Consider the following 9,451-nt stretch of genomic DNA (forward strand, 5'->3'; position numbering starts at 1 on the left):
TTTTGTAGGTGTTTGAACCAAGGTTTTAAATTTCGGTTGTGCTCAGCACAGAAACCGAAACATTTCGGTTTCGGGGGGAAATCTTGTAAAATCATGGAAAGTTGGAAACATATGCAAATGATGAAATTTGAAGATGAAACTTTGGGGAATGCTAGAATAAGTAGAATTACGTACTTAGAAACCCTCACATAAGCAAGAAAGCCATCCATAATGGCTTAATCACATCAACACCTAGTGACATGCATTGGTCACATGCCGATTTGACATCACATGCATAAGATACGGTTACTTTGTTGTGCGGTTCAATGATGTTGCCTACCAAGTATCATTCTCGACATTAATTAAATGAAATGAAAATGCAAATCATGACGTCTTTACATTTTTTTTTTGTTCCGACCATTTCGGTCGAATTTCAGGAATTTTTGTCAAATTTCAAGAATTTCTATCGAATTTCGGTCAAATATCGATAATTCCGGTCGAAATGTGGAAGGACTTCATTGAGATTTCGTTTTGGTGGGGATGGAAACAGAAACATTTCGGTCACTAGGCGGATAAAACTTGGAAATCATTAGCTGAATATAGTTTTGTTATGTTTAAAACCACGCTTTTACAGTACGAGGCTCTTTAGACCAAGACATCAAATATGATATCTGTGATAACTGGTAGATTTTTCTTTCAAACTTGCAGGTATATTCTAAAAGTGACAATCAGTCGTAACTATGTGAGCAACATTGTGGAGTACCAAGATTTCTGGGTAATTTGTTTCTTTGCCTTCTATCTTTGTGGGTTTTACTTGCGATGGAGTATATGCTGCAAAAAAGGCAAACAGAATTCCTGTCTCCTGATGGTTTCATCATGTGTCACAAATATCGTTCTCGGGAATTTCTCGGCAAGGGAAAATCTTGGGATAAATTGATTTTTATTTTTTTTTCGGTTTATATCGGGAAAAAACTATAAATATAAAATTATTTAAAAATATATAAAAATATAAAATTTAAGAAAAACTAGAAAATAAAAATAGCATAAAAATATCGGGATAATATTGTGATATTATCACGATTTTTTATGATAAAAATGAAAATATAGCTATATTTTTAAAATCTCAGGATTATTTCGAGATTTTGCCGTTTTATCAAAATGTTGCTATAAAAACATGATATTTTGAAAATATCAGAGATATTTGTGACATTGGTTTCATCTACTGATTTGAGTGTTTTGATGAGAGAAATGGAAATGGAACTGGATTTTTATTAATGCAATTATCTACTGAAACATTAATGTTGCAAATCAGAGGAACCAAATACATACCTATTCATCTTGAGTCTTGCACATATGAATAGGAAGTTAATTTGGTATCATGCATATAATGATATCACAAGTTTTTCTTGCATCAGGTGCGCAACTATACACCACTTCCATCAATCAACAACAGTATTAAGGTTAGTGAAATTTTTTAAAATATTGACGATTCACATAATTACAGCATGTAACAGGTCGAAATTATTGTGGTTGGATGTTCTTAATAAGTCTGGTGGTTGGTATGGATTTCCTTTCTCATATATCTGTTCTTTTATGCAATGAATAACGATGAAAACTTCATTAAGAGAAAGCCAATAGTACGTATAAGATGACTCCATTACTATACAAACAAAGAACAATGAAACAAAAGATTGCAAGGAAAAAGCTAGAAGAGGTGAAGTTCTTGTCCCGCATGAAGTTCAATCCTGTTAACACTGTTAGCTCTTTTGGGAATATGTACAAGTGAGGGAGTGATCTCTCTGCTTAGATCCACATCCACTACTTCAAAATACTACTCGAGTTCATGCATTATTCGTGGAAAAAAAAATGCGTGCCACTGTGAAGAATCAGACAAAAATAGAACGAGAACTTAAAAACAAGGTATTAAATAGTTGTGTGTCTGTGTGTGTCTGTGTGTGCGCGTGCCGATCATCAAGCTTCGAGGCTCAAGCAATCACATTAGACTAATCCCCTTCCACCCATAAAGGACTGAACTCCGTAAAAATACAAAACCTGGTGAGAGAGAATGCTTCTTTTGAGTTTCGACAGAGTGAAACATCTAACTTTTGTTTTTGTTTTTTCCTTTGCACAGCAATGCGTGAACATGATTCGTGCAAAATATGTGATTTTGTGACTAATATTTTATGGGTTAAAAATAGTGAATGGTAAAAACTGAGAGCTTAACACCATCCAAAAAAAAAAAGCAATTGAGAGCTTAAATGTATGAGTTCACTACTTAAACGATCATTGTTATGGTATGACCTTGCAACCTTGGTCTCACATGGTACCCATGTGTGATTGAGACTGTTGATTTGTTGGAATCCCATGAGGTGGCCTAAATGATCCCAGTGTCCATCCGTAAGGTCAACATTGACACAAATCGAGTGTTAGCTTCTTTTGACTTGCTCATAAGGATGCCTTATTGATCAAGGTTATAAGATCATTCTATTATGGTGGGAACAACACTAGAGGGATAGCTTTGTGGTTGTCCACCATTTCAACATATTTGATTATAGATACGTTACATGCATGAGGCCTGGAGCCACCTTTCTTTGTTTCCTTTTTCCTTTCTTTTCGTTTTTTTTTTCTGTGGGAGAGAGTAGGATAGTTTTTTTATATATAAATTCCTTTTATATTGCTCTATGCATGACATTTAATATCTATAAATAAATTTACATTTATTAAGTATTTAATAATAGGCTACTGATATTAGCACTACCATGTTTTGATAATTGCAGAAACTCAACTTGTCTTTTCTTTTTTAATTCGTTACTGATAGCTTCTTGGGAACAGTAATAAACTTTGACAGTTGTTTAAATGATAAAAGACGAGATGAGTTAGTGCAAATATCAAAACATGGTAGTGCCGACATCAGTAGCCTAATAATATAAGGAAATCTACAGTTATAAGGTTTTAAATATCCTGACAGAGTGGGCATGGCAACCCAAGTTTCCCATTATATAATATAAATAGGGAAATGATTTCAGCGCTACCATGTTTTGATAAAGATGTGCTACGCATCTTTTCGTTAGTATTTAAAGGCCTGTAAGAGCTTTTTGAGAACCGTAATATTCTTCTGACAGCCCTTTAAAGACTAAACGACAAGATGCTTCGTGCATCTTATCAAAACATGGTAACGCTGAAATCATTTCCCTATAAATATAAACGAATGTATAACATGACTTTTCTTTAGATCTTTTCTACCATGATACATTGCCTACTTATGCAGATGGAAGTTGGGATTGAAGATTGCCTACACATTGAGTTTGAGTACGGCAAAAGCAAGTAAGTTTCATGACATCTATTCTTGAGTAACTGCACACATAACGGGAGTAAATTATTTTCAACTTTAGTTGTGAGTGAAGAGTTATCTTCTATGTCCAGATATCATCTGAAGGATGTTATAGTAGGCAAAATATATTTTCTTCTTGTGAGAATCAAGATAAAAAATATGGAACTTGAGATCAGACGCCGAGAATCAACAGGGTCAGGGCCTAATACATATGTTGAGACTGAGACCCTTGCGAAATTCGAGTTGATGGATGGTGCTCCAGTCAGAGGTATTTCCAGTACTCGATTCAGTATCTCATATATAGTTCTACGTTATAATTATCTCAATGTTCCTGCCCTTGTATGCCTTTTCACTGCATTTAGTGGTTTTCCACCTTGGCTTTGTCTGGTGTAACTGTTTAGCCGACATGTATGTTAACATTTCTAGTGTGATATGTAATATTTTATTACCATTGTAGGATACTTCACAGCGGTTTTCTGAGCCTAGAGTCATGTCATTCTGAATATATACATATATATTTATATATGTAAATGTTTAAATTTGTGGTGTAGGAGTTGATTGATGAAACAGCCAAATAAAAAGTTCAAAATGCAAAAGTAAAAATCCATTCACCGATGCTAAGTTATATACAGAAATAATGAGTGTAACAAAAATGCGGAGTTATAAACCAATTACATGTATTCATGAGAATGAAAAGGATTAAAAAATCAAGTACATATTGGACAGGGGAGTGATAAATCGACCCCCATATATCTTAAATTGACCCCCTATGTCTCTTTCTCTCTCCTCTCTCTCTCTCACTCTAACCCAGAGGAGAGAGAAAGAGACATAGGGGATCGATTTATCACTGTCCTATTGGACATTCTCAAAATGCCTTTAGCTTGTAGAGACATTTCTCAACATTCCCCTTAAACTGGAGTATGAAGATCAGTCATGGCTACTTTGACTCCCAACTCAATAATATTAGCTTTTCCCAATCCTTACATAAATGTCTACAATATGATTATAACTTGAAGTATACGAAATGTTTATCATGCCTTTTGATTCACCTTTTCCTTAGACTAGCACACATTCCGGGTGAGATTTTTTAAATCAGCACCGCCATCATGCTTTCTTTTATTTCATGTATTGTGTGATGCTAATGAATTGGCCGACTCTCTTGCTTAAGAGGTAGCTTCTTGAGATGTTATACTGATGGCTACCCCTGTTGTAATTTCTTTGATTATCAATAAATCACCGCCTCTTTAAAAAATGCATAAAAAACACAGCGCATGCTACTGGATTACTTTTAAACTGTTGAAATACATATGCCTGAGCTTCAACTTACAAACATATAAACTGAACTTATTGTATTTCTGCCATGCCGGTGCCATATCTGTTACCATAATAGTTAATGAATTATGGGTCAAATTAATTTCAGATTGGTAGCATTGACAAATAATAGTTATGAGATAATTCAAAAAACAAAAAAAAGGATTTGCTAGGCAATTACGCATAAAGCCATTTCGCGGCTCACTTTTTCAGGAGAGAACAGACTCACACAGGCTCACTATTTAGCAGATCAGATTTTGTCTTATTCATTTAATTCATCAGAGGTGGCTGTTCTCTCCTGCAAAAGTGAGCCGCGAAATGGCTTTCCACAAAATTGGCTAGCTAATCCCTTTAAAAAATATAAATATGCTAATAATATTAATTCTGAAGTTCTATTTACTATCTAATGAATTATTGTCCTTTACTCCTTACTTCATACTTCCTACTGTTTCTAATGCACCATCATTTGATTCCAGATATAGTTTTTATGCTTCATTTATATCTCAATTGCCTACCATAAGCAACTGCTCTCATGTGTGTCTTTTTTGTGTATGTTTTACAGGGGAGTCAATTCCAGTTAGATTGTTTTTGAGCCCATATGAACTGACGCCGACATATCGCAACATTAACAACAAGTTTAATGTGAAATATTATCTGAATCTTGTTCTTGTGGATGAAGAGGATCGGCGGTACTTCAAGCAACAAGAAATCACCGTGTACCGTCTTTTAGAAACTTCTTGATTATCGGGCTTTAGAAGAGCTTGGCATTCCATCTGAAAACATATCGCACTATGGCTCCATTTTAATACGAACATCAGGTGCTAGATTTCTTCTTCTAGGGAGCTCATTTCTGTACTTTATAGCTTGCTTGCCCCTTGGCTATATAAAAGCATGGCTCATGAAGGATCTTGTGAAATATTGTTTGAATGTGAATATTTCACTGTTTTTCATCCGATTTTTACTCATTGCTATTGAATGGTAGTGGTTGTGCCGTGGAATCTTAAACTGCTGTTACATGTCTATCTTCATTGTTATACATTTTCTATTTGCTGAGGAATGCTAAACTGAAGGGCACCCTTGCAAAAAACTGGTAGTGCTTGTGAAGGATCGATCTTGTGAAATATTGTTTGAATGTGAATATTTCACGCTTTTCGTCTGATTTTTTACTCACTGCTCTTGAATGGTAGTCGGAATCTTCCACTGCTGCTGCCTTTCTATCTTCATTGTTTTACATTATCTATTTGATTTTTATACATTATCTTTTTGCAGAGGAATGCTAAACTGAAGGGCGCCCTTGCAAAAAAAAAAAACCTGCTGCAAGTCTGCCCCCATTGGACCATCTCACCCAAGTGCATGTGTTATTCTTTCAATTTTATACTATTGTGTGTCATTATAAATGACAAGTGAAGGAAATCTTGCACTGCATTGTTGAGCTTTTGGACATGTTTGGCCGCTATGAAAGTTTTTCCATGGAATACTGGCTTATCAAGCCGTGGGAGAGGGGCAAGGAGGGTGGAGGACAGAGAGAACTGAGAGAGCATAAATGAGGACAGGCTAAGAAGTGGCTTAAAAATAGGGAAAAGAAAAACTCTATTCAAAATAAAGTTTTAATTTTCCTTATTTTTCTGCTACTTCGCAACATCCCCTCACCAATGCCCTCTCAATTCTTTCCCTCTCCCACTCTCCCTACTCCTCGCTCAACACTTGGTAAGCTCAGATTCCACGAAAAAATAATTCATCGTTGCCAAACATGGCCTTTGTCTATATTTGCTTTGATAATTTGTAAGAATACAAGGGGCGAACCATTCACCTGCTTGACCCCACCATGGATGGACTACATACGAATTATCTTAAACTTCTGATTTTTGCCCTTTAAACGGCTGATTATAAAAACTAAAAAAGAGCGGCTATGATCGACATTCATGGGGAACGTCGCAACAAATCATAGGGCTAGAATAGTCAAATGGGAAGGATTTTTAGGTTGTCGCCCATCCATGGCGGGGACCTAGCAAATGGACGGTTTGGATCGTTGATTCTAGTTATTTAGGACAAGTGTCAGTTTTAATTTTGGGTAGAAGCAAAAAGTAGATGCAGAATCCTGTTAGGCCCATTCCAAGATATGTGCCTCCTGATATGGATATGGTCATGCCTCTCCAGTTCACTCTACCATATTCTCATCTATCTACTTGTATAAATGCAATTCTTATGCGGGAGATTTTATATTCTGTGTGCCCGGGCACGAAGTCCAGTATCTTTTCAGAAGACTGTGGGGCCCATAAAACATCTACATAGGACGATCCTAACCCTCCGATCTGTCGAGGGGCTGCACAGTATAGAAACCTCTATAGATAGGAAGGTTAGGATCATCCTGTAGAGGTGATTTACATGGTACATCATATTTGTGTTGTGGGTCATGTTTTGAACGGTTTGGATCATCCTATGAAGTGGGCCCCAAAGTATTCAGGCACACAGCATATAAAATCTCCTTATGCGTACAGAAGGAAAATTGTAAATAATGAATAGCCTTGGAATTCAAATGAGACAGAGGCAGAGAGAGAGAGAGAGAGGGCCCACATCTTCCAACTTTCTTGGTCTTATGTGTGATGTGACCATATGATGCCGTTAGCGTCTGAGCTTGTATTGGATTTGGAAGTAAGAAACAAGAGAGAAGATTGGGAGTTTGTAGATTGGTAGGAGGACAAGGCAAAGCTATAAGAGGTGATGTATTTTAGTAAGCCGAACTTGTTGGGGCAGGCAAACCTAAATCGTGGGGACCACCATTTAAATATCTCCTATAATTGCCAACTAACTAGAATAGAAAACCGTTCTGTATGGTTGAACACCGTATAAATCCCCCTTTTACCAATCCTACCAGCTATTTTTTATTCTACTGATGTTGAACTACCATGTTTTGATCATTGCACTAACTCATGTTGGAAAAATTGAGGATACTGTTGTTGATAGAAAACAGAAACTTGTTGCTTCAAGGCGTGATATCACTTTCCTTAAGACAAGATTTGCCCCCACTAATAGTGTGCAAAGAGGATCCGCGAATTGCCTCCAAGATACAATGAAGCCCAGTAGGGAAGCCTTACTAATGTTTGATGACGCGTAGCACTAGCGGAATCAAACCCGAAATGCCCTTCCGAAATTTCAAGCCTTAGAGAAATTTCTAGATAATGTTTCTGCAGAAAAACAGTATCTAGAACAGTAAACAAAAGAAAAACAGTATGTAGAAATACTTGGGGATTTTGTAGGAGTATAGAAGAGAGTGTAAAGTCTGTCAGAATTGCCAATTTGTTTTCATTTCTGAAATGACCGAATTCTGCACATTTTGTAGACCACCTGGTGTCTTTTCGGTGTGAAAAACACCTCTACAGGGCACATTTCCAGAATGTTTGAAATCTGACCGTTAGATTGCACCCATTAATATTGAACGGTCCTGATCGATCCTAGAGGTGACTGTTGGTTTGAGTAAAACCTCTCTCTGACCCAGTCATCGTTAGATCAACCATCTATGGTGTGGATGGCACCCCCTTGGCACTTGACCGTTGGGGGAAGGGACACAACCCATTTGATCACACTCTTTGACCGTTGGAGTTATGGGCCCGTTGGGTCGACCAATAGGCCCGAACCGAAGCCCAACCCAACTGAACCATTTGGCTTGATGGGCCTACGAACCATTTGACCCATCCATCCGATTGGTCCACCTTCATCTTGATCCAACGGTGCAAATCAAAAAGCGCCACTATGCGCCCATTGCCCACGCCGCGCGCGTGTGCGAACGGTGCGTTGCACCATCCCGCGGGTCCAACTATAGGTTCAACCCAATGTGCAATCAAACAAGTAATAGAAAAGTGTAGTGCTTTATAAGCCCTTCTCTTTTTTTTTTCTCATCCGGTACGGGACTATCTTTTCAACTACACTTCTACATCTTTTTGTAGAAGCAAGTCTTTCTAAGAAAATTTTTTTTTTCCCAAACGCTTTTGATAAAACATTTTCCAAAACACTAAAACATGCAAAATACATGATTTTGAAAATCCAAAATCACTAACAACTCATCTTGTCCTTTATTATTTAAATAGCGGTCAAAGGTTATTAAGGTTCCCAAAAAGCTCTCAGAAGCCAACTAAGATGAGGTTAAAAAAGTGTAGTCCAAATATCACTAGCCTTTTCTTACTATATAGAATAAATGGGGAAGCTTAGGTTGACCCAATGATTATTCAAAACCTTATAATTTATTTGGACTACTGATATTTGCACTACCATAGTTTGATAGTGACACAAACTCACCTTGTCTTTTTATTCCCAAAAAAAGCACTCAGCAGCCAGTTAAAAATAAAAAGTTAGGGTCAGTTTGTGTCATTATCAAAACATGGTAGTGCAAATATCAGTAGCCTTTATTTACACGGTTTAGAGAGTCGGCAGAGAAGTGCCACCTCATATGAATTAAATGAATAAGACAAAGTCTGCTGTGAGGTGGCTCTTTTCTACTGAAAAGGACCCGCAAAATGGCTTTTTTGGAAAATTGCCGAAAACACTCCTATCTACCACAATAAGCTGGGATGAAAAGAGGAGAGAATTTTTTGAAAATTACGTCTGAATTACACCTCACATTTTTTTACTTTTTTGAACATTTTACAGGCCCTCTTTGAATTACTCATAGATAATCCTTTTCCTTTTTACCAAAAGAACTATCTACTTCTTCTTCCCCTCTGTGTTAGTGTTGCCAATTCCTAGAAGACTAATTTATAGGAGCTTGAACTGAGCGTTCTTCCTTGTCGGAGAAGGCAACTAAATCCAGATCTGAAGCTGTAGAATCAATTGGAG

General features: G+C 36.9%; 1 protein-coding gene across 1 annotated transcript in view; it reads left to right on the forward strand.

Moving 5' to 3' along the window:
• LOC143881755 (vacuolar protein sorting-associated protein 26A-like) overlaps positions 1-5,780 on the forward strand; it is a 28,787-nt gene extending 23,007 nt beyond the window's left edge. Inside the window, exons 9-13 of the mRNA XM_077385014.1 lie at positions 688-754; positions 1,395-1,439; positions 3,248-3,303; positions 3,403-3,578; positions 5,184-5,780. Coding sequence (XP_077241129.1) covers positions 688-754; positions 1,395-1,439; positions 3,248-3,303; positions 3,403-3,578; positions 5,184-5,362 — 523 coding nt within the window. The 3' untranslated portion in view covers positions 5,363-5,780. The remainder of the gene's footprint in view (positions 1-687; positions 755-1,394; positions 1,440-3,247; positions 3,304-3,402; positions 3,579-5,183) is intronic.
• The last annotated feature ends 3,671 nt before the right edge of the window (positions 5,781-9,451 follow it).

This window comes from Tasmannia lanceolata, unplaced genomic scaffold, assembly GCF_043159265.1.
Source record: "Tasmannia lanceolata isolate RefF3 unplaced genomic scaffold, GAP_Taslan_0.1 ptg000007l, whole genome shotgun sequence".
Lineage (NCBI taxonomy): Eukaryota > Viridiplantae > Streptophyta > Magnoliopsida > Canellales > Winteraceae > Tasmannia > Tasmannia lanceolata.